Raw genomic sequence first — 27,997 nt, forward strand, 5'->3', positions numbered from 1 at the left:
TGTCATTGGGTGAAGCTTGTCATTAATGTTAGTGAGTCCAAAAGATGATTTTCACCAAGTAACCTTTTCTTACATTTTGTATCTCGTGTTAAGATCTGTTCACCTCTCTGGGTTTGAGAAATCAAGTATATTGCTGGTAAGGACGGTAGGCCATTGCACTGGTTTGTCCTCCGTATTTGACTCATACTGTCTGCCTATAGAAACCAACTTATCAAAGTCATAATGCACATGTATGTATTTGGGATCACATAAGAAACAGCAGCTTACACACATTAAAAAATATTTCATTGACATTATAAGAATGTTTTATTCAGTCAAATATGAATCTCAATGTAATTGTTGTTTTTCATCCTTTTCCAAATTTTCTTATTATGTTTTTCACAGGGAAAGATCTTGATGCAATTCTCAAGGTCACTCCTATTCTACCAGAGAGGGAGGCACGGAGTATAATAGTTCAGATTTTTTCTGGCCTTGTCTATCTAAACAAAAGACCACAGAGGATAATTCATTATGATTTGAAGCCTGGGAATGTGCTCTTTGATGAGGTCGGTGTTGCTAAAGTTACTGATTTTGGCCTCAGTAAAATAGTTGAAGATGATGTTGGTTCACAAGGAATGGAACTTACTTCTCAGGGGGCTGGGACGTATTGGTAAGATTCTTTTACCTTTTGTAACTTCTCAAGTACTTTTTGCTCTTCTCATTGTCTCATTGTCAGACTCAGGCAAATTTTCAAATTTCTATGGTTGTTTAAAGGAGAAAAAACTAATGTGTTACAGCATTAAATTCTATATTTGGCTTAGGATTTTATTATTATTTTTATTTCAGTTTATATTTCAAAGTATTATTGAATTTTTCCTGATGATCATGTATACATTTTGCAAAAAACATCCTGGATTGTTTATATAGCGTTTTCTGAAAATGACATAAAAAATTACTTATTAAAACATTTGATATTAGTTTCCATCTATACCACTTGTGATATTTGCTAACGAATGATTTTTATAAAGTATAATTACTGAGTTATATTTGTTGAGTATCATTATTTTCTAGTTGTGTATATTGTTTAAAAAGGAAGATCAATGTTGATTTCTGATATTGAGCTAAGCATTTTACCATTTTTGGAAGGATATTGCATTATGGTAGTTAAAATCTGTTCAAGACTAAAACTGAATCTGTTGGCTATCTAAACGTGAGCTTTCATTTTAAATTGTAAACATATGAAATTTATGGAGAAGAAGAGTCCGAGATCTACTTTGCAATTTTTTTGGCTATGATCCATGGGTATATAAGATTGGAACACAATGTGGTATTATCATTTCTAAATACCTACATAAATCTATTAAAATGCATGCACTATATCACTGTGAAATTTTGTTTGGTTTGTAATTAGTAATTTCTTTCAAAGTTTTTGATGTATAAGTATTTGAAGAAACCATTGATTTTAAGTAGTGCCTTGTTCATAATGATTTTTTAATTGTTTTTGTCAAGGTTACTGTATTCTTTTCCCTTTCTTCTGCACTGACACTATCAGTCATCTTTTCTTGAAGGTTCTACAGTTGTCTCTTTTTATGTAAACTGTAAAATAATTAAAAAAAATCAGTCTTATTGTGGCTAGCAACTTTAACTCGTGCAGTGATGGCAAAAAGTTACTCTTGTTCCATCGCAAAGATACCTCTTAATAAAAAGCTCATGCACATGTGTTTAGCTCTTCCTCTCTTTGATCAGTAAAGGTTATAGATAATAGAGACACAACTCATGAAATTAGAAGCTATTTTGTATAATTCCCGCTTAGAAGAAGCTTACAATTAAGATTAAATACTCAAGTCTCCCTATTGCGTGAGGACTTTTTGAATTATTGTTATTTGCACATTTAACATGAAAAGCAATAGTTTTGCTGTGGAAGTATGGAATATGACTCTGAAGTGAATAGATCTGGTAATGGTAAATGATGTGTATTGATGGCACTTTGTTGATTTATATGGGAAATTCCTTGATTATTGCAAACTGTACAACTTTGATTACTTTTTATGTCCTTGACCTTTCTTTATCATCCTGATGATGGATCATGGAGTGTGATCCGAAATGTTGATGCAAAAAATTCTTTACACAATCTAATCCAGAAACAACTATATTAATTCACTATGGATTGTGGACACTTGATATCATTAACTTAGATGTATTTTCAGTTAATGTATGCTTCTTGATTTTTGGAAAATTGTTGTAGATGAGACTCCTTTCAACTTAATTTGTTCTATTTTTTTCTAGAAATAACATGTTTCTTAATACAGGGTAAGCTGTATTTTGTTATTTAATTTATATGACTGGAAGATTCAAAATTTTATGCATTTTCATTTTTTTGCTTTTTGTCTGGATAATGCTTCTTATATGGTGTTTTTCTCCTCTATTGTGAGATTCAAAGATCATTAGGTCATCGTGTTTTGTTCATAGTTATCAAAAAGTTGTGTCAAGGCTCAAAATTAACGAGTGTAAGGTTATTAACCAATTTAATAAGGGCCGTAAACACTTAATGTCCATCTTAGTAATAGAGAATAATTTATGGCCTAGATGGATACATAATTGAATCCATAAAATCTTTCAATGGGCAAGTGGTACCCTAGAAAATTAATTTTAGGTTGATTAATTCTGTTTCAGTTATGATATTGCCAACATAGCAATAATTGATAAACCTTCTGATTTGTTTACTTAAGCCTGTTGAGATTTCATTGCATTGCAGGTATTTGCCACCTGAATGTTTTGAGCTAAACAAGACACCACTCATATCATCAAAGGTGAGTTATTGAATTGCATTGTATATAGATTTACTATTTTGTGTACGTGGCAGTAGCCAAATTGGAAAAATTTAATTTCTAGTTTTCCTAATGAATAATGTCTGACTTGAGTATTGCTTTTCGTGATAAGATATGTTCTCAGATAGTATATATATTGTTTGCTGTTGCTTCAAACATTTCATTATGGATGCTATCTGTTCAACTCTGTCTTTTAGTTGATGGATTGTTTGGTACCTATTGTTGTCTTGGCTGTTAGGATGCCTCTGTCACGTTTATGTAAATACTAGGCTACTCAAAAGTCAGGTCACCAATGCTGCATGCAACAATTGTTTTGCTCATGTCCTCTAGTTGTCTCTGTTGTTCTAATAGGTTGCACAACTTAAAGTGCTGACTTGTTTGACACTTACTATTCTAACCAGTGTTCACAACTGAACAGATTTTCTATAGTATATGTCTGTAATTGAGTTCAATAATTTGAATTAGCAAGTGCCATGCAGTGGAGAAAGTTGTAGGCAAATCAATAAGGCATTTTGTATTATGACATTATCAATAATCAAATAAGAGAAATAGCATTGTGTTTGGGCCAAGACGAGTTGATAAGTAATGTATGTGCTACTACATGTAAATCTTGATTATGTTGGGTGGTTGCATACAATACATCCAACTCATTTTTTTGCTAATTAACATACCTGTTATGAGTTTACCACTCTGTCTGATAAAGTGAATTAATAATAGACATGGCAATGCATACCAGATATAGGAGAAGAATATATCTTTATTCCCACATAAAATAATTACTGAAGAAGACTAGAGATGGTAAGCCAAGGATCGGAGTTGATCTGACTAGATCATGCTGCTTTCTTTGACGATACACAATCTATTTAAAAGACTCGACAGTTGCCAAGATGAACAAAACTGTCAACCAACCGACACTTATAACTACTCGAAGCCGACAAACACTTAATGCATAGTTGGATAACCAATACTATCAAAACATAATAATAAATATAGTACATTGACTACATCCCCTCAAAAGACAAAGTCGTCTTCTAGATGACAAGTAAACATCAAGTAATATGAGGGAAGACTTTCCAAACTGATGATGATATTGTGGACAAGGACTTGTACTTTGCAAACTTGGACTTGAATTTTACTTGACAAATCAATTGAGCGTGATGGGGGTTGGGTCAAGGGGCAGCACCCCTCATGGGGTACAGGTCTAGTGCCTCAGGCGTGCTTCCTCTTGTGGTATGGAGTATGGTTGAGGTGTAGAGCCCTTATTACAAGCCCAAATTAAGACCTTGAAAACCAAACAAACCTTCATGGCACACATCATTTACATATTTTTTGAAGAGGCGAAAAAAACAATGCCTATGCAGCCAAAAAGTAGAGATGTAAGAATGTTAAATCAACATATGATGTCAAGCAAGGAAGGAAGAAGCTGTATGATGGTTGATTTCAGTGCGATGGCGAACTATGTTTTCTTGATGATGCAATCGAGTTGTTGTACAATGTAGGTAAAATGTCTCTTGAAGGGCCATGCGGTGAACAGATGATGATGTAAGTCATGAAGATGTTGATGCCATATGATGATAAAGGATGCCGATGTGATACAATGAAATGAGATGCCTAGCATTGTGTGATGAGAAAGGATGCCCAACATTGTACAATGAGAAAGGATGTCCAAAGTCATACACTGTGAAAGAGTGATCAATGTCTTGCATTGTAACCAAAGAAACGGGACTCGGACTCGGCAAGGCCGACTCGAACTCGGAATCGGGACTCGGCGTCAGACTCTGCTCCAAACTCGGCTGGACTCGGGAAAGTGAAAAACTCAAGAAATTTAGAGATTTTCAAAGATTTAAAACTTGTTTCAGACACCCTTTATTGAATACACCTTAAAGACACAAAAACATCATTAAACTCGGCTCATTTGATTACATACACAAGTATACATCAATCACATAAGCATAAATGCAAATTGCAGCTGAAGAAAATAACAAACATAGATATATAAATATTGTCAAATGTATACAATATTACAAAATTCATGGAATAAAAAATCCATGTCATCATATGATCATCATCAAATGTTTCATACAAATACCAAAGGTAAATAGTAAATACTAAATACAACTACAAGTGTACAAGCCTATGGCTCATAGGGCCGTGCACCCTCTCGCTCTGGCCCCCTGCGAAGGCGTTTAAAGTAGGTCCTGGATGATTCAGCAGTCATAGTCGCTCCCCGTGACACCATGCCATGCTCACCAACATCAGGAACAGCTGTGTCACTCTGAGTCTCAGTATTTCCTATCTCTGCTCGTGCTCTCTGCTCCTCCTCTGCCATGGCTACAACCTCAGCCTCTATATCTACCTGGTCGATCCAATCAATGTCATCATCACTAAATACAGCTATAGGAGTCCCAGGAGCTGTCTGATTCTCGTTGGCCCACTCTGCTTCAAGATCAACCTCATCTAGAATGATAGGAGACATGTCAACTATTGCATTCTTTCTCATTCTCAGGCAGAGGTTGTAGTGAACAAAGACAAGATCATTCATCTTCTCCACAGATAATCTATTGCGCCTCTTGGAGTGTATGTGCTCAAACATACTCCAATTGCGCTCACAACCTGATGCGCTGCATGGTTGGCTCAAGATGCGAATGGCCAACTTCTGAATATTTGGTGTCTCTGGGCCAAAAAAGTTCCACCAATGATCTGAGTTTGAAATGAAAAAAATAAATAAAATCAGTCTCACTCATGAACTCATTTAACAAGTTACAATATAGTATTGAATAAAACTAAAATTAAGCCTTACAATTTTTTTTTCCTGGCATCATAGTTGTCCTACCGTCTTTGGCGATAGGAAGAGAGAAGGTCTCCCCTTGTGCATCTGAGAACAACTGTAGGTCTCGAAAAAGGTCTATCTGAGAAGTACCAGTAGGTCCCATCTTCTCCATGATTCAATATAGCCCATTAAGGACCTCCACATCAGCCTTGAAAGAAGGGATAAAACGGAATGCCGGATTCAGATGATAGGCTGCTGCATGGATGGGCCTATGAAGCTGATGATGCCATCTCCTATCAATGATCTCCCAAATGAGACCATACTTGCTCTCATCTCCTCCATAGACGAATTTGATGGCCTCCTTCGCCCTATCCATGCCCTCATATATATAGCCCATTGCGGGCTTATCTCCATTCACAACTCGCAACAAAACCACCAAGGGCTTAACAAACTGCAAAATTGAAAATATTGTGTAATTCAGAAAATTGAGCAAATAAGAAAATACATATAATAAGTTATAAAACATGAAGTTAAATTGTAGAATTTATAAAAAAATTACCTTCACTATCTCATCACAAGGGACCCAAAAGCCTTGCTCATCAAAAATGCAGTCTGCCATATCTTTCCCTGCAGGGGTGGTAGCATAGGATGAGGAAGACCACTCCTCACCAACAATCATACGTCTCAAGGCAGATTTAGACCTAAGCATGGACTGCAATGTGAGGAAGTTTGTGGCAAATCTTGTTATTCCTGGACGAGCTAACTCCTTCTGTTCTGTGTATTGTCTCGTAAGAGCCAACACCCATGAATGATTATATACAAATTTGCAGACATTTCTTGCCCTTCTACACATCTCTTGACCCATGGGATTTTTCCAATATCCTCCAACATGAGGTCAATGCAATGAGCAGCACATGTAGTCCAAACTATAGATGGGTGCCTCTCCATCAATAGTCTACCTGCAGCAACATAATTTGTTGCATTGTAAATTGTAATTAATGGAGGTACAAACTACAAGATAGTAATTAATTTGCAAACAAAATTAGTTTGTAATCAAAAGTTTACCCGCAACAACATAATTTGCTGCATTGTCGGTCACCACCTGTACCACGTTCTCCTCACCCACATCTTCAATCACCTCCTCTATCTGCTCACATAGGTAGGTGACATTCTTGCAATGGGCGGAGGCATCAATGGACTTGATGAAAACGGTGCCCCCTGAAATAAAAAAATAAAGCTAGGTCAATGATCATTCAATAAACCATTAGATAAAAAATAAAAAATTAAAGACTATATGAAACTAAAATTAATCAATCCCCTGCAGAAGAAACAAGAAAATTAATGAGAGTTCTATTTCTCCTATCCGTCCAACCATTAGTCATGATGGTGCAACCTTTAGTGCTCCATGTTCATCTAAATCCTTCTTCACATCATCCACCATTTGAGACAAAATGGGTCCCCTCAAATCACTCTCACTGGGGGCTTTGAACCCCGCCCCGCATATGGTAATGGCATCAACCATTTGTTGCCAATAAGGAGACTTGTCGCAAAGAAACTCAATGAGATAAGTTAAGTATAAAAATTCAATGAGATAAGTTAAGTATAAAAATTAAAACAATCAAAGTTATCAAACATAAAAGTTAGTAAAACATTCACCTGACTACAAAGAATGGAATACAACTGTAGCTCCAAAACCTGCCAACTGCCATTTTAGCAGCATCATGGACCTCCTTGTTCCAACCCATGCCCTCAAGCGATGGTTGGGACCCAGGAGTAGTGCGAGGCACAAAGAAGGAATCTAACCTAGATTTACGAATCCTAGGTCCAATGGTAGCACTCCCACTACAACTACTAGTGCTAGGAGCATGAGGAGTGGCGGTGGCACTGCCACTTATAGAAGTAGAAGCAGAAACGAAAGCTCCAGTAGTAGCAAACTGAGTGGGACGATATGGAGGTAAGGAAGAAGGGCCTCCAACACAACCTAACTGTGTCCCTCTTCCTAAAACTGTCTCTCTCCCAATGGCTGCTCGATCCTCCATTTGTTTCTTTTTCCTTTCAATCTCCTCAACCATTACATAACATTCACGTACGGCCTTAGGGACTGCTTTTAGGCATGGTTCGGCATCATGTCCACGCACACCAGCAATATGGTATTTCAGCCTATATATACCTCCATGGGATATTGTTTTGCAAAACATACATTTTATTTGCCCCTTTCTTTGCCCTGGAAAATCCTCATGATATTTCCAAGCAGGGTCCTTTCTAATGGGGGGTCTAGAAGCTGAAGTAGACATTTTAGGATAGTTTTGTGAAATTTGAAGTTGAGGCAAATAATAAAGTGAAGTTTGCTGCAATAAAACATTACAAATACAAAATAAAATTAATACATATTACATAAACTCAAAAAAACTAAAGTAGGGTTTGTCAAACACTACTTTAAAAAAAAAGAAATTTACAAACCCTACATAGTACAACACTACAACTACATACTACATGCTACATGCAAACATACAAAAGATTTTGAAAGAAAATATAAAACTTTCAAAAAAATGAATAGAAAATGCAATTTTTGCATACAAGAAACAAACTAATCTTCAAAAAAACAATCGTACCTCTTACAACAAGCTTGAAACGAGCTGCAAAGTCTTCCTATCCAACTCTTGATGCACCAAATCGAAACACAATGCAGCTCCAATGTGACAAATTGAAGAAAACCTGAGCTTACTCCTTGCTGGTTTTTCTTCTATGCACCCTTGTTTTTCTTCCCAACTCACTTTACTCCTTTTTTGCAAGTGAATGAAATGAAAGTCACTTTTAGGGATAGAAGATAATTATAAAAAATAAACGGACTTAAAAAACATTGCAAAATAATTTTTTTTTGTGTTTTTTGTTTGGCTTGACGCCGACCGAGTCTGGGGCTTGGGACTCACTGAGTTTGGGCCAAACTCGCCAACTCGGCGAGTCTGGTGAGTTTACTCGCCAGACTCGGACGAGTCCGAGTCCGAGCCCTTGGGACTCATCGGGCCTGACTCGTACTCGGACTTGCCAAGTCTGGGCGAGTCCCATTTCTATGATTGTAACCAATCCTGATAGTGTAACTGGCCGTATGGTGAAGGAATAATGATGTTGTCATAGTTGAAAGACCCTACTTTTTTCTTGCTGTATGCGATGGACTCACCAAGTATGTTGTATGATATAAATTGTCATGGCTTTATCTATCCGTCGTATGGTGAGATTTGGTTGAACAAATAACATTGTACTATTTGAATAGGCCATACAATGTGTCAAATGAATTGTACAATGTGTTGAATGATTGAGTGCTTTGGTTGTTTGACTGGAATAGGTTGTATGATGTATTCTAAAGGAAACAATTGTATGATTTGGAGCAAAATGGTAGCCATATAGTGCACCTTGAGTGAGAATGATTGCTGCTATCATACCATGTAAAGGGATTGAACAACCCGCTATACTATGTAGCTTGCTCGTATGACATAGTTTGACCTTTTAATGTAGTCGAGATTTGTAATTAGGCTTTTTAATGTAGTTAGGCCTTTTATGTAATTGGACCTAATAATCGGGCTCTTTATTATTTTTTCCTTAAATTGATGAATTTAATTTTTCAATGTAATAATTTCCCCTTTTCTATTCTACTTTTTTTTTACTTTCTAATTTTCTTTTTCATTTTTTTCTTATTGCTCTTAGTACTTTGAGATGTACTGTTGGCAATTTTGCATTCTTTCATGGGTTTCTCTTCATCGAGAGTTGTAGCTTTGAGAAAATTACAAGTCGTATGGAAATATCTCATAATCCTCCATTTGCAAATGAAATAGGCCACAAAGAGAATTTGTTTCATTCTCCAAACATGACTATAACTCGAGAATTCCTTTGTTTCTTGGTTCCATTGGAGTTTGATTTTCCATCCACTCTTTGACTTTTCCATAATTTTGATGAATCAAAGGAAGTTGCTTCCTCACTTATGGCTTGATTCTTCAAATCACTTATAGATTTTCAAAACTTGTTATCAATTGATATTGTATTCTTTTTTCAGTTGTCGTCGGCTTTGGCTACTACTAGCCAACCTCGACGCAACATTGCATTGTATGTTTTCTTCTTTAATGAAATAACCACAAGTTCAACAAATATGCATGGATTCCAATAATTATCTTTTGTCCCATTAATACTCCAAGTACTTTAATACCTTGGTGATCTGTACCCACCAATTGAAAAGTTGGGGGCAAAATGGTCGGCGTGCCAAGACTTCTCCAAGTGTCTTCCAGAAGTATGTTCATGCTTAACCCACTATCAACAATTGTGTTGGTTAGATTCCTTCCAAGGATCTCCATATTCACCACCATTGGTTTCTTTGCTGTGTTGATTGTTAGTAACATTGGATCAATCACTTGGTTGCCTGATAGTGGAGGTTCAATTATTGCATCATCTAATTTTCCCCCGATACAATAGCATTTCAAAGTTTAGGAAGACTTTGTAATAAATTTACTACTTTAATTGGTACAATAGTTCGAAGTACTTGCCTTATATTTTTCTTGGATTGTAATTGATTTGTTACTGTACTTGTGTAATGTCCCCTTCTGAGCTTTTCACTATCTTTGCTTTTTAATGGGACAATATGCTTATGATGCTTATGGACTCAATTGAGGTTGTATAATGTCTCTAGCCAAGATTCGTTCTATAGATTTTATATGAAAATTATATCTTCTTCTTGACAATAAGTAATATCCCTTATCTGGTTATTTTATGTTTTGTCTTTAGTCTGATAGAATTACATAGATATTTACAACTTATATAATGAAACAACTCTAACTCAGATGGATAGTCAAACTTATGTTTATAAATAGAGGATTGAACGTAATTTTTAATAGGAAAATGGGAGCAAATTTAGCACACACCAAAATATTACGTTTCAATTCATAATACAAATTACATACATATATATAGGTGTTTTTCTTAACCTATATTATAAGAAGGTTGTTCTACCTCCTATAACCACTCCTCTAAATTTGTGAGTTGTTTTAACAACTCACAAACAAATACTTACTATAGTTTAATATTAAGTTGTTTCTCAACAACTTAATATTAACGTACAACTACATGTACCAAACCTAACCAATAATTTAATATTACTAACACCCATGTAAACACTAACAATAGTTCTCCCAACATTTTATTTTTTTTGTTAAACAAAGTAACAAATACTTACTATAGTTTAATATTAAGCTGTTTCTCAACAGCTTAATATTAACATACAACAACATGTAACAAACCTAACCAATAATTTAATATTACTAACGCCCATGTAAACACTAACAATAGTTTTCCCAATAATTTTCTATGATGCCACGTCTATTACAATCATAGAAATGGGACTCGAACTCGGCGAGGCCAACTCGACTCGAGACTCAGACTTCGTAAAAAAAACTCAGCTCAGACTCGGCAAAGTTATTGTGTTGGCAAAAAAAAATCAACTGAAAACATATTGTAAGTTGTTTTTTTTTTTTAACTTAAAATGTCATTGCCACCGGCCAAGTCTGGCCGAGTCTGGCCAAGTCCAGGCGAGTCTGGCCGAGTCCAGGCGATTTTGGGCCCCAGACTCGTCCGAGTCCAAGCCCCCTAGACTCGCCAAGGCCAACTCGACTCGGAAATCGCCAAACTCGGCAATTTCTGGCAATTCCCGTTTCTCTTATTACAATAGACAAATGCACGTCTGATATGAAAATTATGAGTTGACGCAGTCTGATATAAAGGTTGGTTCAAAGTTGGAAGATTGACAAATAAAGTTAATTGCTGTTCCTGAATAATTTCTTTATGATTATGCGCTTGTATTTAGGAGGCTATACGTCAGTCTGATCACGGTGTCTGATTTAAATCTTTCTGTTCCTGTGATAATAATGGACACTGTCTCTGCTTGTTAGATCTTCCTATTCATGCGTCTATGGCCTTGCAAACTGGTGGATACACCACCTGCACTCAGCTGTCTCAATACTCTTCTATGAATCAGTAAAAATAACAAGATGCATCTTGAATGTAACTCAATCCTCCTTTAATATCTCTTAAGTGGTCTTGATGTGAGGAGTTGCATCTCCTCAGTAATGACTCTTCAAACAACCTTAACTAATCCTTCTTCAAAGCGGACTTGTTCTTTTGTTTATGGATCCTATCATTAACTTAACTAATCATCCTTCGATCTGATTGTCCTTCCTTAAGGCAGCAATACCCTTAATTATATTATACCTTGCCCTTGCTAACTTTACTAATACAGTAATTGCACATTCTGACTGCTTGCCTGTTGATTTTAAGTAATCAGATTAGCAATGTAGAATGAAAATCAGAATGCTAAGTAAATTATGCACATAACACACATGTACCCTGGGAAAACCTCCCTCTTGGAGGAAAAACCCAGCAACCAAATTATCTAGATTAGGCTATAATTTAACAGAGTTTACAATGAGCTTCACATAAATCTGTCAGTAAATATGCATAGAACCCTAGGGCAGATAGCAACTATGAACTTATCTGCAATACAACTGTTGCTGTGTCAAGGAGGAAGGCAGATTGAGACTGGTGTCTACAAGGTTGGTGTGCTGACCCTTGGATGATGTTCGCTGCCTTCTACAGATTAGTTCGCAGACCTGCAAGAGAGTTCGCTGTGTCTTGACAAGGTTGCTGCCCTCTAAATGCAGTTTGCTAACCTCTGATTATACTTCGCTGATCACCAAAGTAGTTCATTCCTAGGATAGGTTTGCTGAGTGATGATGTGATGATGAATGAATTATTTCATCTTGAAGTGCACATATATATACCTTTCTCACAAGGTCGGCTTGTAGTAAATATATAATTTATTAATTACCTTTTCCCTTAACACGTTTCACTTTAAGTGAGAGGCATATTATGAGGCGTGAGATATAGGGTTGGCCCTATAGGAGAGTGGCGTGTGAGAAGGGCCCACCCCTAAAGGGTACACGTTACCCTTTCAAGGTAAAAGGGCCCAGCCCGTAAGAGCAGATTCCAATGTTGCCTTGGGCAATTGGAATCCGCTCCTTACCTTAATTGAGACTAACAAATTCAACTTTAATTTCCTACCTAGTTATAAAAACTGACATTGCCATCACATACAATTCCTTATTGTCTCTAATAAAGTCATGATGTATTTCATCATTATATTCTGTCTACTCTATATAAAAAAACCGCTGCTCTATATAAACTGTCAATCTGTTTGTTCAAGTTATCTAAGTAGCCACGATGGTCTAGACAACAAGGCGTATGAGAAATATATGTATCTAGTTTATATCGATATGTGCACAAAACTCTAAAACAGATCACCATCTTCTGATAAATCACTGCTCCAAAACAGACCTCTTGTCAACTTGCTCGTGAAGACATGGATGAAGATTGCTGTCAACTTATTCACTGTCTTATGCATCTTTGAATCAGTGTGAAGTCTTTGTCTTAGTAAATGATTGGGGTTATTTCAGTCTCCCCTTCCTTGAAATTGCTTGCCCACAAGCAATCTTAGACCTTCATGTTGATACCAGGGTCCCAAATAAGTCGGTAGAATGCCTCTACACATATTCCTTGCTTGTTGTCATGGAACTCACAAGGTTTGTTAAACTCTATCACATTATGAAGTAATTTATCCATCATATAAATTCGAGGGTCCCAAGGTTTGTGACCAACTCCACTCTCATCACAAGAATCTGGATTAGTGTCTTTATCCAACTCGAAAAATGGATTATCATAAGCTGTATTAGCTACAACTTCAAACAACGGATTATCAATAAACTGAAAGCTACCCTTGATTCCAAAATCAGACCTATCTCGTTGCTGGTCCCAACTTCTATTAGTTGATTCTTTGCGGCAATTGTCATAGGTTTCATGTATGTCATGGGTTTAAAAAGAAAGTCACAAATTTAGAGAAAACCATGCTAATAATCCTATGCATAGTTAGCATACTCGCTAAGTATTTTTAAAGTTAACTTGTAGAGTTTATTGGCAAGTTTTTGATGATTTCTGCTGACTACTCGATGAGTGTAAGCTCTTGACTCGCGCCACACATGAAAAATGTGGATTAAACTTATGTTGTTTTTTTGGCTTTATAAGCATTTTTTGTCTTTAATAATATTATGAAAATGGTGTGCACTAGGAAGGTTTGAGTGGTTTTGAAGGACTTTGTTTGGACTTGATTGTGGGGTGGCTTTGCCCCTCAACTCCACTTTGTATCACAACGAGAAATGCATTAGGGGTATTGCCCACAAGCCTCATGAGGGGAAATACCCTTTGATCCTGTTGGGGGAACTGGCCCAAACCCCCACCAAACTAATTTTGTACATTGTGCAGAAAATTTATGGTTTCTTTTTTAAATTTAAGTGTTTTTTAAGTTGTTTTCACTGAGTTGAATTTTTTTTGTCTATCGAGTCTAATTTTAGTCCAAGTTTGCGAACTATGATCTCGAGTCTTGATATAAGTTGGAATCAAGGCCTCTTAGAATTCAAAATCTATTTTAAAGAGAACAAAATGTCACTACCTACTACAGGGCTATAGAAAAGGAATAGCAGAAATAAACCTGGGCGAATAACTCTAAATTAATATTGTAGTTATCATTTTCAAAGTTATTTTTACTAGAAAATTGAGTTTGTTTGCTAATAGGTTTTAGTTCAAAGATCTAGTGGTTGTATCTCGCAACAAATAACCACCAACCAAAATCAACTTTTATTCAACTACAAATTATAACGTGACTAGGGGATCCAGCAGTTGGCTTAGCTCTTAGTGCAAGCCCTTGGTTTTTATGTTTTTGGAAGCTTGCATGGATCTACCTAAACTTTCAGCCTTGATTTTATACGAGTATGTTGTATTGTGATCTCCTTCCTTCAATCTTTCAAATGAATGAATTGGAGATTTTGGAGATTAGGCAACTAATACTAGGGACATGACTGTAAAAATGCAATTTTGTACCCTCCAAAGCATGATGATCAAGGCTTGAGGTGAAGGAGGATGCATAATGCAAGGGAACTCAAATAATGCGGATAAGGAAGATCAACACTTCAAGATTGGATGAGGATTTCGGGACAAAGATTCCAGAAGGCGAAGATGAGGACTAGATCAATCATGAAGAAGACTTCACCTTGATGATGAACAAACGAAGGAAAGCAAGTTCAAGGCATGAGCACAAAGGATATCACATCAAGAAATTAGGAACTACATCAAGGGATTTCAGTATCAAAGAGCGCCAAGGAAGGAAATATTTCAAGATGCAGATAACTAAAAGGAACACAGTAGGCAGCAGAGCTAACCACTTCTTTACTTATTCAACGAAATGGACAATTACAACAGGTAAGAGAGACACACAAGGTAACAAGCCATCCTTACCTACCCTTATTCAACGGAGTGTGCAATTACATTAAAATGCACATATGAAACTATTGGCGGTACTACTATCCAGGGTATTATCAGATAACTTTAAATGCATTACAAAACATCATTTGTAAACATGAACTGATGATATAAGTTGATTTAAAGTTCTGATCACAAATTTAGTCTTCTGCAACACCCAAAATAAGACCAAATAAGATGGGTAAATCAGTTTTATCATAAACTGTTTGTAGAATACCTTGTAAGGATAATAGAAAACTTTGTTGTAGGTCTGATATCACTCTATGCTGCTGTTAACATTGCTCAAACAGGTCTGAAACACACATGTCAACACACTGAAATACTGCCAGAAGCATACCACTAACACCAAACTGCCAAAAAACTAAGAAAACACTTCAAAATTCCTCTATACACACCCAACACACAAAAATGAATAATCTAACAATTGATTTTTTATGTTTGCATTTTAGGTTCTCTACCAGTGCAGCAGTTGTCACTGACTTTTTGGGTTTGTGTCAGCATGTTCAAAGGGGTGACTTGATGTTACCAGCGAGTTCAGATGGTTTAGAGGAGTCATATGACACTTTCAGATGTTATTTTCAGCTTTTAGTTTGGGCTCCAAAATTCTTAGAGGGACCGTCTATTTTTAGTAAGTCGTCCAGTTTCTGTTTATAATCTTTTATCATCGGGATCACTCCTATGTAGTCAGATTTCAATTCTGATGCTTTTCGACCATTTCCACTAATTGGGTGTAATATTGACCTATATTTAGTTATTTTCACTAAGGTTACCTTTTTAATTAAATTTATTTATTGGGCACCTCAGTGTCATAGCTTATTGGAAAGAGAATGCAAAGTTTTAAATGATGGGACGCTTAAAAGAGACTTTAAGTGCCATAAATGTTGTAAAAGTAAATTAAACCAATTTTTGGAGTTAAAAGGCTTAATAAATTAATAAAGTGATTTTAAAAAGGAGTTTTTGGAAAGTTCTCTAAAAAGCATTAAAAAAGGGGAATGGAGAGCTCATTTGGTAAGTTGAGTTTATTATTTCTAAAATTTCTCTTTGATCTCTCTGAGAAAACTTTGTGTGGTTTCTTGAGTTGGATTTGATTCAGCTCAGGCTTTGTGAGGACAAAAACCCTTGCAAGGAATATCTTCTACGCCAGTGAAAGATCGAATCTTTAGGATTATTTGATATTTTCACACAAAGATCACAACTGGCCTTCATTGTGAAAGACTTCAGTTGTATTTGTAATCTTGATGGAGCATATTGAAAGGATTATTTGCATATTTATTTTCGTTATTTTTTGGTCGTATAGCCTAGGGACTGGCATGAGCATAGAGGAAGGTAATATTTGTGGTTTGATGAGGTTTTCATTGCTGTTGTTGGCATTTAGGTTTTGCACTACCATTTTTATCCATTTTATGACCTTTGGAGAAGTTATTGAAGACTGGCATCCAAACTTCAAGTGCTAGTTAGCCGATTTCAATACCAGTTCATTGTTTTATTTTTTGGGTATGTTTGAAATACATTTGTAATACTATTTAATGAACTGGGTTGCTTATACCTTTGAGAAAAAATGTTTTAGATCAGAAATAAAATCTAGAATATTTTAGCTTGTTGGTTTCTTGAATATTGCAATTTTCTGGGTTGTTTAATTTCTGCAAGTATTTATATTATCTGCAGTTTACATTATTCAATAAATCAATTGCAAACACATTTCCAAAACACACACAAAAAACAAACAGGTCAGAACAGGGCAGCATATTAAATTGATAATGAAAATAAACCATTAACGGGTCTGCAATAGTTTATTGTGTTGCTGATATAATAGGTATAACAAGTTCATTTTACCAAAAATCTCACCATGTCCACCCTACAATGTCTTAGAAACATCAGATAACTGCAAGGTGTCTCTAGCCAAGGGAGAATGAGAACTAGAAGGGAAGCATTTCATCCTCTAGCTTCCCACACCTCATCCATGACTTGTACAAACTAGGCAGAAATGGTACGATTCACCTAGGAGGTAGTACGACTCCAAAGGAAACCACAAATTCTTCGACACCTTATGTGTTTAGCCACAGTAGATGATATATTAAGAAATCAACTAATAATAATGCATCAAATCCTCTTATACCTGCAACCTGGTTTGGTATGGCCTATAGGAATGTAGGACTAGTAAGGTCACACAGGTAGGACCTCTTTAACACTCCAAAATCTCTTCAAACTCATCAACAAACAACACCAATATATGAGACAAATCTAAATACATCAAGTAAATTCATCTTCAACATCGGATTGATAAACTTCACTTCAGCTCATAGGTGATTTTAGGATGAAATCTCTCTAACCAGCTAGTGGGTTTCCATCCCCAAAACAATATTTTCAAGAGAATTTTTGTTTTAAAAAAAAAAATTCAGAGACGGGCACAAGTTCTCTCATATGCAGAAGAAAATATTATAACATGTCTAACCTTAACAGTAAGCTCACAAACTCCCTTTTATAACACATTGGAAATAAAATATCACTTTCCTCTTTTCTTTGCAAAAGTTTTTTTATTTTTTTTAAATAAATAACAATCTTTTATGTGAGAAAAGTCCCTCTTGTGCCTAACACCTCTTGAAGGCACAACTTAAGACACTTTTTATTATTAAATAATTATACCTTAGTTTCTTTTTTCATTTATCCCCTTTCAAAAGCGTCAAAATGAGATAAATATGAATTTTTGACCATACCATAATATTTCTGAGGACTTAGAATGATGAACTGTAATAACTTGGCATCATTCTAAAATTAGCTTTGATCTCTAAGCAGTGTGGAGAGCTCTCAAAAGGACAAAATTGTATTTTAAACTCATCATGAGGCTGACCAAGGTCACCTGAACTCACTTCCGTTAAGAAAACTATTGCTTGATTAATCTTGTGCTCTACAAAAAAGTTGGACTTCTCCATTTCCCACCAATTAGTCTACAAGAAAAATTGAAAAATAGGCTAATTGTTGTCAAAATGACTATACTTGAGAAGGGGACATTATAGTCCTCCCTCCCTTGAATTCCTTGTCCTCAAGCAATTGCAAGTTTGGATATTTCAAAATCTGCCCACTCTCCTATGTAGCATCTTCAATAGGAATATTCTTCCACTTGACCAAATACTCTTTGATATTCCTCTTGCTCAATGTGCACTCCTTAAAATCAATCATTGCTCCGAGAATTAGGATGAGTTTCCCTTATTCATCCAAAAGAGGCTACTCTAAAGAGGCAACCACATTGTGTCCAAGTGCCTTTTTGAGGTGAATACATGGAAGATGATACGTACTTTGCTATCTTTAAGTAATTCCAACTCATTAGCCACTTCTCCAATCCTCTTTTTGATCTTGAATGTGTTAAATTTTGGATCAGAATTAAATTTGCAGAAGTACAGAGTAACATTTAACTGATATGTATCAATTCTGATACAATAAGTTTATTTTTCTAAAGAGATTGATTAATCTGAAGATGTCAATTTATCCCTCAATCTCTGGTTATCAAAATATGATTGATTGAATGTTTCAGTTTGCTGATTGAAGGTAGTGTAGAATTAACAGAGATAATCCATGCAGCATATAATCCCCAGAGATATTCCACGCACAGCGATATATTATAGGCACTGATTTATGTTTATAGTTATACTCACTGCTATATGTTACCCGCACCGCTCAGTATATTCCAATAACCCCGATCAAGGGATATAAATACAAATCAATATCAAATGAAATGACATGACTTTCGGTCGGAAAAACATGACCATAGACAAAGGGTTGCGATCGACTTAACAACCCGATAGGAGTATTAACTTAATCGCATGGAAATAATGAATACTTAACAATCGGTTAGTATATAAAGAAATCGTAAGTTATAAGACAGTGATTAAAACAAAGTGATACTAACACAGCTGGAGAATTAATAATTAAGATTACTAGGAATTAATTAAGTAATTATAATAACTAATACAGCAGTCAGGGGAATTATATCTCCTGCTGCTATAACATCGACAGAATGGACTTTGAAATCGTGGCTTAAGCTTTTCTGATCCACTCTTTTTGAAAGGGTAGATTGTTTGTAGGGCTGTAACCTTAGATACTGTTATGGTAAATCGATGTATTAAACAAAGGAGACGAAGGCTCCTTAAATAGGTTTACAAAGACGATGTTTCTAAATGAAACAATTGTTAATTGAAGACGAAAATAGAAACTAACTAAACTAAACAAGATGACCATTATAGAACATTACATTATTTTAATACCCTCCCTTAAGTGTCATCATTCTAACTACCCTACAAAAGACATAATCTATAGGTCTTTTGATCACAAATGCAAAAAAGGCTACCCCTCCTCTTCAGAACATTCTACTGTTGTTGAGACCCTCCTTGGATCTGCAGATTGTTAACGATCAAGACAACCAAAAACCTTCCAACCTGATGTTGGGAAAACAAAAACTGTCACTCCCTGTAGCCAGAGACACCGAGAACAGCTTCTCAAATTCAAACCATGATTTTGAGGAAAAAATCGACAAACCCTTGTGTAGGCCGTTGCCAATCGATTAAAACCCATAAACGATTTTGAAGAAGAAAATCACACAAAAACCCATAAATTGAAATATCTAGAGTAGCTGGTGCAATATTCGTGACACGGATCAACATACAAAACTTCGTTTTTGAGGAAAAAACGGTAAAACCCTTCTAGAATTTTTAAGGAGAAAAATATAAAAAGTAAAAGAACCAAAATCCCACACGAACTTTGCGAATTACAGATGATTTTTTAGAACAAAATCAGACAAAACCCAGAATAATTGTTTTAAGGGAAAAATTGTAAACCCCACAAATATTTTTATTAAGGACCAAAAATTATAAAAAACCCAGAAATAATTTTTTTAAAGACAAAAAATTATAAAAACCAACAAATAATCTTTTTAAGGAAAAAAACTTAAGACACCCAAAAGCTAGAGAGCCCTCCCGAACTATGGAAAACATTGGGAAAGACAACCATCACTGCAGGAACTAGGAAAAACCAAACACAAAACAAAGAATGCAGGCTTCAACAACCAAAAACGTGGGTCAAAAATGCAGAAAATCTTGAGGCGATGACACAGTCACATCCGTGTTTGAATGATGCTTCAAAAAATTGTGGCCAAAAATTCTCTACTGCTTGAAAAACCCTTCACACACAGATCACGAAATTTGACTGGTGCGCGAAAATAAAACGTTGGGAAAAGTAACGTGAATTTAAAAAAAAAATCGCCAAACACACCCAGATCGACTGGAACCCAAAAGAAAATTAATGAATTGAAGTCGCGATTAAAACACAGGTTGAAGAAAATACGCATGGAAAACCCTCGTTCTCAGACAAAATCTGCGATCTTTAGCAACAAAAGTGTAGCCCAACAACCCTCAACTAGAGGTGACACCAAACTCCCAAAAAATGACGCACAAAATTTCAAATGCCCACAAAAACCCTTGCCTCTGGGCCACGAACCAACAGACACGATTTGTAGAAACAAAACGGGATACAAAAAAGCCTTGAAACTTCTCTCCAAAACCTTTGAAAAATATAGAAGGCTCCAATGATTTTTTTTTTATAAAAAATCGAAAAACAACTTTCTAGAAAAATTCTAGATAAGAAGAGGCTACGATTTTTTTATTAAAAAATTCGCCAAATTCTGGAAAACCCCATCGACCCGCTTTGATACCATGTTATGGTAAATCGATGTATTAAACAAAGGAGACAAAGGCTCCTTAAATAGTTTTACAAAGGCGATGTTTCTAAATGAAACAATCATTAACTGAAGATGAAAATAGAAACTAACCAAACTAAACAAGATGACCATTATAGAACATTACATTATTTTAATAGATACACCATATCTCTTACCTTAAATTTGCACTTTATATGATGCTGGTTAGCATACAACTTATGCTGGTTTTGTCCATGTTGAAGGTTGTCTTTGAAGGATTTCAGGATATCTTGACATTGCTGGAATAAACTCTTTGCTTGAGGAACTCTACTATTACAAAACAGGAGATCAATAAAGCTAGGAGCTTCATAACCATAAAGTGCCACAAATGGGGTCATTTTTATCAACATATGATAGGTAGAGTTGTAACAACTCTCTTAAATGAAGCCATCTTGCCCAAGCTTTTTGCTGTCTTGAATCATAGTTTCTTAAATAACCCTCCACCCACTTGTTTACAATTTCCATTTGCCCATTGGTTTGTTTGTGATAGCTGGTACTAGGAGTGAGTTTAGTCCCATTCAAATTCAAGAGTTCTTGCTAAAATAGACTTAGGAACCTGCTGTCCCTGTCATTTTGGTATGCCATGTAGTTTGAACACTTATCTAAAGAATAAATTGGCCACTTGAGCTGCTTTAAAGTCTGCAAAAGTAGCAAAGAAGTGTGCAAATTTGGTCAATCGGTCATCATCGACATAAATACAATCTTTTCCTTGCATCCTTGGTAACTTGATAACAAAATCCATTGAAATGTTTTCCCAGTTTTGGTTGGGAATAGGTAAGAGCTGCAGCAGACCAATAAGGAAAGCTTGTTCATTTTTGTTTTGTTGACACACTTTGCATTCTCTCAAATACATAAGACTATGGTCCTTGAGTCCCTTCCATGAATCTACTTGTAAGTCTTGAAAAACCTTTGGTTACCAGCCAAGGGAGCATCATAGAAAGTCCTCAAAACCTTCTCTTTGGGTTTCAATTCAAGCACTAGAAGAATTCTTTCTTTGTAAAGAATCCGGCCTTTCACCACTTTGTACTTATCATCTTGTAGTGAACCCTCCAAGATACTAGTGGTAAATGGATTCTTGCATATTCAACAAGAATTTGCTTCTTCCAATCAGCAATTATCTCCTTATGGAACTCAAATGTGACCTTCTTGACAATGCATCAACCACACCATTCTTCTTTCTTTTGAGATATTCTATGTCGAAATCGTAAGTTTGTAGCTTAGCCATTTCTATTTCATTAAGGTCTTTTTGATTGAGGAAGCACTTGAGACTATTATATTCTGTTTTGACATTGAATTTCCTTCCAACCAAATATTGCCTAAATTTTGCCAAGGTGTGCATAATAGCAAGCATCCCTTTGTGATAGATAAAATAGCTCGTTTTTCCTCCCAACTTTCTACTTTCAAAAGCAATGGGATTCTTGTTCTAGATTAGGGCAACACCTATTCCTTTCTTCTATGCATCACACTCAAGCTCAAAGGGCTTGAAAATTTTTGGTATGGCTAAAATCAAAGTTTTAGGACTTGGACCCGACACAGACTTGGCAGCCCAAAATAGGAGTCAGACTTAGCAAAAAACTCGGTGAGGACTCGGCAAAAAAACAAACTGTAGTAAAAAAAAAAAGTAATTAATGCATTTAGAGAACATAATTCAAACATAATACACGTCATATGATCTTCAAACACTTAATATTGGAAATTTCATAATTCTTGCCCAAGAACTAGTGGGGCTTTGTGAGTGGAGACCCTAATGGGGGTTTGAGGGGCAGCAATGATAAGCTGCACAAGGTGTTAGATATGAGAAAAAAAAACCGATGATTCTGATTATTTTTTTGGATGATTGTAAATAGACGAGTTTGAGCCAAAATATGAAGAAAAATAAAACTCCCTTTTTGCTGTTTTAACACACCCAAGTAGACTCGAGAGTCCTCGTCCAGTACTCGGGAGTCCAACCCTTGGGCTCGGCGAGTCCTAGGCCGAGTCTTGCACAAGTACTTGTTGAGGCTCGACAAGACTCAACTTGCGAGTCTTAGGTGAGTTGACTTGTTGAGCGGTAGGACTCGTCCTAGCAAGTGCTTGCCGAGTGCTAAATTAGAGGCTAAAATAGAACAAGTACTCATGATTTTCTTGAACCGATCAAAAGATTGCTGCACTACTATAGACCATACAAGTGCCCCCTTTTTTATGAAATTAGTAAGTGGGGCAGCTAACCATGAAAATTCTTTCACAAATCTTTGATAGAAGTTGCAAATCCCAAAAAACCGCTTCAATTGAGTGAGATTTTTTGGTGAGAGCCAATCCAAAATAGCCTTAATCTTCTATTGGTCAACTCTAACCCCTTTAAAGCTGATCACATGACTCAAATACAAGATTGCTGTCATAGCAAACTCGTACTTAGATTCTTTTGCAAACAAGGATTTTGCCTTAAGAATTCCCAAAACCTTATCCAAGTGCCGCATATGTTCCTCCCATGTCTTATTGTATATTAGGATATCATTAAAGAATACCAAAACAAACTTTCCGAGTTGCTTATTGAAGACTTGGTTCATACGAGATTGGAATATTGCTAGAGAATTTTTTAAGCCAAAATGCATAACTATAAACTCATAATGCACAAAATGGCATCCGAATATACTATTCTTTGTCTTCTCCTCAAATTCTTATTTAATGATATTCGGATGTTAAGTCTATTTTTGAAAAATAGATAGCTCCATGTAGCTCATCAATTCTCAACATAGGATACCTATTCTTGATGGTCTTCTTGTTAAAGGCTCTGTAATCTATGCGCATGTGCATAGATCCATCCTTTTTGACTAATACCATAGAAGACACAAATGAACTTTTGGAAGAACAATATGCCCCATCTCTAGAAGCTTCTTGATAGCTTTTTCAATTTCATCCTTGTGTCTCTTATTGTGTCGATAGGGAGTGGTGATAATAGGATTGGCTCCCTCATCCAACTCCAACACATGTTCAATCCCTATTTCTAGAAGCCTTTCAAGTGGTACACCAATGAAAACCTTGCTATGCTTGGTCAATAATGCTTGCACAATTGGACGATATTCTCATTTTTCCTTCCTAAGAAGTGGTAGACATGATGACATATTGGGCTGCCTACTTAGCTTGCCAATGGCTAAACATTCTCGCCATCATCTTTGTTATGACAACATGGGGCCCTCCATTAGACATTCCTCTCATCACAATCTTCCTTTCACCAGCTTGGAATTTTAGCTCCATTGTTTGCAAATTTAGGGTGATCTCCCTTAAAGAATGGAACCATTGGATGCCAAGATCAACATCAGTTTCACCAATATTCATGACATAAAAATTATCTTTGACATTATAGTTGCCCAATTGTAGACTCGTTTGTTAATTCTCCTTGAGCACATAAGAGTGAATCTGTCAGCAACCATTATCTTGAAACCTTCAAATTCTTTTGTTTTAAGGCTGTTCGTGCTATGATTCCTTTGTCAATAAAATTGTGTAGCACTTGTATCAATGACAACAAATTTCTGCCCATACAACACTCCATGAACCCTCAAAGAATCATTCTTTTGTTAACTTGAGAGTTGGGCAAAAGTGCCTTCGTTCCCCCTTTCTCTGTCAAGTTCTTTTGGTTCTTCTTTCTCATTTTCCTCCAAATCAGTTTGTTCTCAATTTTCCAATTCAGTTTCATCATCTGAATATACTTCCAAATGATGAACTTGATCTTTTTCCAAAGCACTTATGGCTTGGGGCCCATGACTTTTTGCATGTAAAGCATAGTTTTTTTTTCCTTAGCTCATTTTCAAGGTCATCATACATGTGAAAGGAAACTTTTGGATTGATTTGTCTCCTTGTGAAAGTTCTTCCTATCTTTTTTGTGTTGAAAGGTGCTGGGTTTAAATCTACTTCTAGGAATAGAAAACTCCATGTTCCTTGCTCTCTTGATTACATCTTGAAGTGATGGTGGTGTTGATGGGGATTTTATGACCACACCAACACAAAATAAAAATGCCAAGACACTTTATCCTCTCTTGAGCAATATCGCCGTTAAAGCTAAGATTGCAAAAGTTCGTTCCATATACGAACTTGCGACTTTTTGATGGATATAGCTCGTTTGGTATGATGTAGACTGGTAATCCAAGGGGGACTTACGCTTTTGTTGTTCTTCGATCACAATGAGGATTTAGAATAATGCACTCTCTAGGAATGTATGCTATGAAAGATATAGCTATGAAGGATCTCTAAAAAGGATTGGGTTAGAATTCTACTCTACTCCTAAGAATTCAAGAGACGGTGAATGATTGGGTGAAATCAAACCACACTTAGGTTCACCAAAAGAAACAACTAGACAAAGTGGGTGCAATCTTCAAAGGTTATGCTTATGATTTCATACCTTGAATAATTACCATCAAAATGAACAATATTTATCTAAGGATAGAAGTTAAACATCCACAAATACAAGCTCAGACTAACCTTACACAATGAAAAGAAATCATCTATTCATTAAAGGTATGAGCAAAAGGTTTCACCACTAATCAATACTATCGGATCTTTCATTCACTAAATAACTTTGAAGGAAACAAATTCTATTTTATTTTGAAGGATAGGAAACCATGCAACTTCAAGACAATACAAATATTCACCAAAGAATCAATGAATGAAGTATTATTTATCTTGGCAGTATTTCAGCAACAATTTCACAATATCTCTCCTTATTACAAATGAGGGGGGTAAATCCCTTTATATAGGCCTTCAAAAGGCAATGAGAGAAAACCCTAATTAGTTTTTCAAAGTAAATGACCACCTTTTATGCCAAAAAAACTAGAGTAAAGAACCAATAATTGGATGTTAACTAAGCATCAAACAACTCATCATCTAGAAGTAAGCGTCCCTTATCTCTCTCTTTGTTGGCAAATTCAGTGAGCCTAGACACCACTATCTCGAGTGCATCTACAGAGACACTTGGAGTAGTCTCATGCTTGTACTCCATGATTGTTGCATCCTTTTCACACCGACTGAGAGTCTTCTCCCATGCTGGCTTGAGTTCTTGAATCTTGTTCATGAAATTGGTGAATATGAAAATGTCATCCAGGCGACTCCCCGAGAAAGAACTCATGTCCTTGAAAAGGTGTTCCTTGACCTTTCTCTTCAAATTATCTGTGCCTCTGTTGAGGAGAGGATTTCCATCTAAATTTCTTTGAGTATCCTCCTTAGCCGGGCTGATTCTTCATTTAATTTCTCTAAGGCTTCCTTTCCTAATATCACTGCGCAGTACCATCTGGAGAAGTCTTGTGCTTCCTTTTTTGTGATTAACCCACCTTCCATCAATGTGTCTGGAGGAATCTCCGTCAATGCTCCTAGGTGTGGGATAGTCTTGTCTTGGTAGATATGAGTGTCTTCCCAAGTGTGATCAATATCTTGGATTAAACTAAGGATGACCAAAATCCTGTTATACATCTACATTAAGTCCTCAATGAATGTATCTGCCTCTTTGTGAACATTTTTCAACCAGTCTTTGGTTCCCTAAGCAATTATCTTGATTTCTTCAAGGCCTTCAATTGATTCCCTTGGTGGATGGAACAAATTTCTCATCTTCTTGTCTAATTGGCCTCATTAGGCGCTGCACATATCCACCTAAGGCTTTATGGTCAGACTTCAACTTAAAGTATTTTCCTTCCAATTTGTTGATTTTCTCTTTCAATGCTTGAGTGGAGTCATCAAAATCCTCAATGGCTTGGGCTCTTGAAGTAGGTCCTAAATCAATCTCTGTTACACCATATTCCTGTGGAGTGATTTTATCCCTTGTCTTATCTACTTTAGGAATTGCAACATGTAGACTTCTCGACCCTAATCCTCCTCTTGTCATTCGGGAGAACTTCTTGGCTGTCTTCTTCTCTTTTGAATTGTTTATTTGGCTAAGGAGCTCTTCCAATTTTGTCGTTGGATCACCATCCTCTTCTGGATCTTTTCTTATTCGGTTTTTTAGCCACATTGGTACTTGTAACAATTGACTATGCACTTCTATCTGTTCCTGCTGTCTTGGCAAAGTTTCATCCTTAAGAAAATTTCCGTTGGAAAAGGGGAAATTGGGATTCCCTAAGCCTCCCACTTTTTTTGTTGTATCATGCTGGTCAAAGAAGTCCATGATATTCAAATCTTAATCCTGACAGGATTCTTGTTCAATGTCTCCTTGGTGAAGAGGTTCCATGGAAGCATTTCCACTCTGCTTGTCAGGTACACTAGACTCAATCTCCATTTGGCTTTCATTCCTGGGTCAAGATATCTTTTCTCTTGTAAATAGGTCCACTTCTTCTACACTTGGAGAACTGTTTGGTGATGATTGAGGTGTCACTGTCTTCTGTTTCTTTGAATTTGGTCCTGTACTTGGTGTATTTTGCTTCTTTGCCTTCCTTGAACTTGGACTTTCGGCAATCTCCTTACCTTTCCTTCGACTATTATTTTCATGTTGGCCTTGTCCATGCTCAGTCGAATCATCCCGATTTTCCTCAATAATCGTATCTTGAGTGGATCAAGATTCAGGATCGTCCATCAAATCATATGTCAATTGAGTACCTTGGGCCTAGAATCTGCTAATTTGCCTTTCAATCCATATCTTGGTTCTTTTAGTCACTGGTCTTGTCAAGGTGTCAAGATCATATATCTCTGGATTGGTCCAATTTGGTGGAAAATTTGGCTTGTTCTTTTCTTTTTCAAAGTCTGAGTGCACTTTATTTTCATCTTCTCCTAACTGATCAAGCACTAGAAAGAGTTCGCATGCACGGACTAGCTTCAGTGGCAGTCTGGAAAACATTCTTTTTATAATCTCAAAATCATCCCTGACATTTGCCCAAGAATCTTCCATGTGTGCTCTATGCCGACGTCTCCGGCCATCCACAATCTCGATCTTCTTATAAGGGTCAAAGTTTGCCCTTGATATGTATGTGGTGAGTTTTGTAGAATTGCAACTCAGTTGACTTCTGGGCTGCTGAAAGTGATGGACAAACTTCATATGCATCTCTCCCATGATGAAGGGAAATTGTAATCCTTGCTTTTTCTTCTTCTGAATTTTGTCATATAATGTCAATTGTCTTGTTACCTCCAGTAGGATTATTTTATCAGTTGGGTATCTTGTAACCAAAGAGGATTGCCGTCAAACCCTTGAACTCTAATATATGTGAACCTGGGAAATTTGATGAACCACGCCATACTTTTCCACCAATTTTCTAGAGGATAACCTCTTGTGAAAACCTCCTTGCAGACTTTGAACGATATGCATTGAAAATGCAT

The 27,997-nt window shown here is 36.2% G+C and overlaps 1 protein-coding gene across 4 annotated transcripts in view; it reads left to right on the plus strand.

Moving 5' to 3' along the window:
- Positions 1-27,997, plus strand: part of LOC131052781 (serine/threonine-protein kinase TOUSLED) — a 167,900-nt gene that overhangs the window by 124,543 nt on the left and 15,360 nt on the right. For all 4 annotated transcript variants that reach the window (XM_057987403.2, XM_057987402.2, XM_057987401.2 and 1 more), the window contains exons 15-16: positions 385-649; positions 2,735-2,789. In XM_057987403.2, coding sequence (XP_057843386.2) covers positions 385-649; positions 2,735-2,789 — 320 coding nt within the window. The remainder of the gene's footprint in view (positions 1-384; positions 650-2,734; positions 2,790-27,997) is intronic.

Source organism: Cryptomeria japonica, chromosome 6 (genome assembly GCF_030272615.1).
Source record: "Cryptomeria japonica chromosome 6, Sugi_1.0, whole genome shotgun sequence".
Lineage (NCBI taxonomy): Eukaryota > Viridiplantae > Streptophyta > Pinopsida > Cupressales > Cupressaceae > Cryptomeria > Cryptomeria japonica.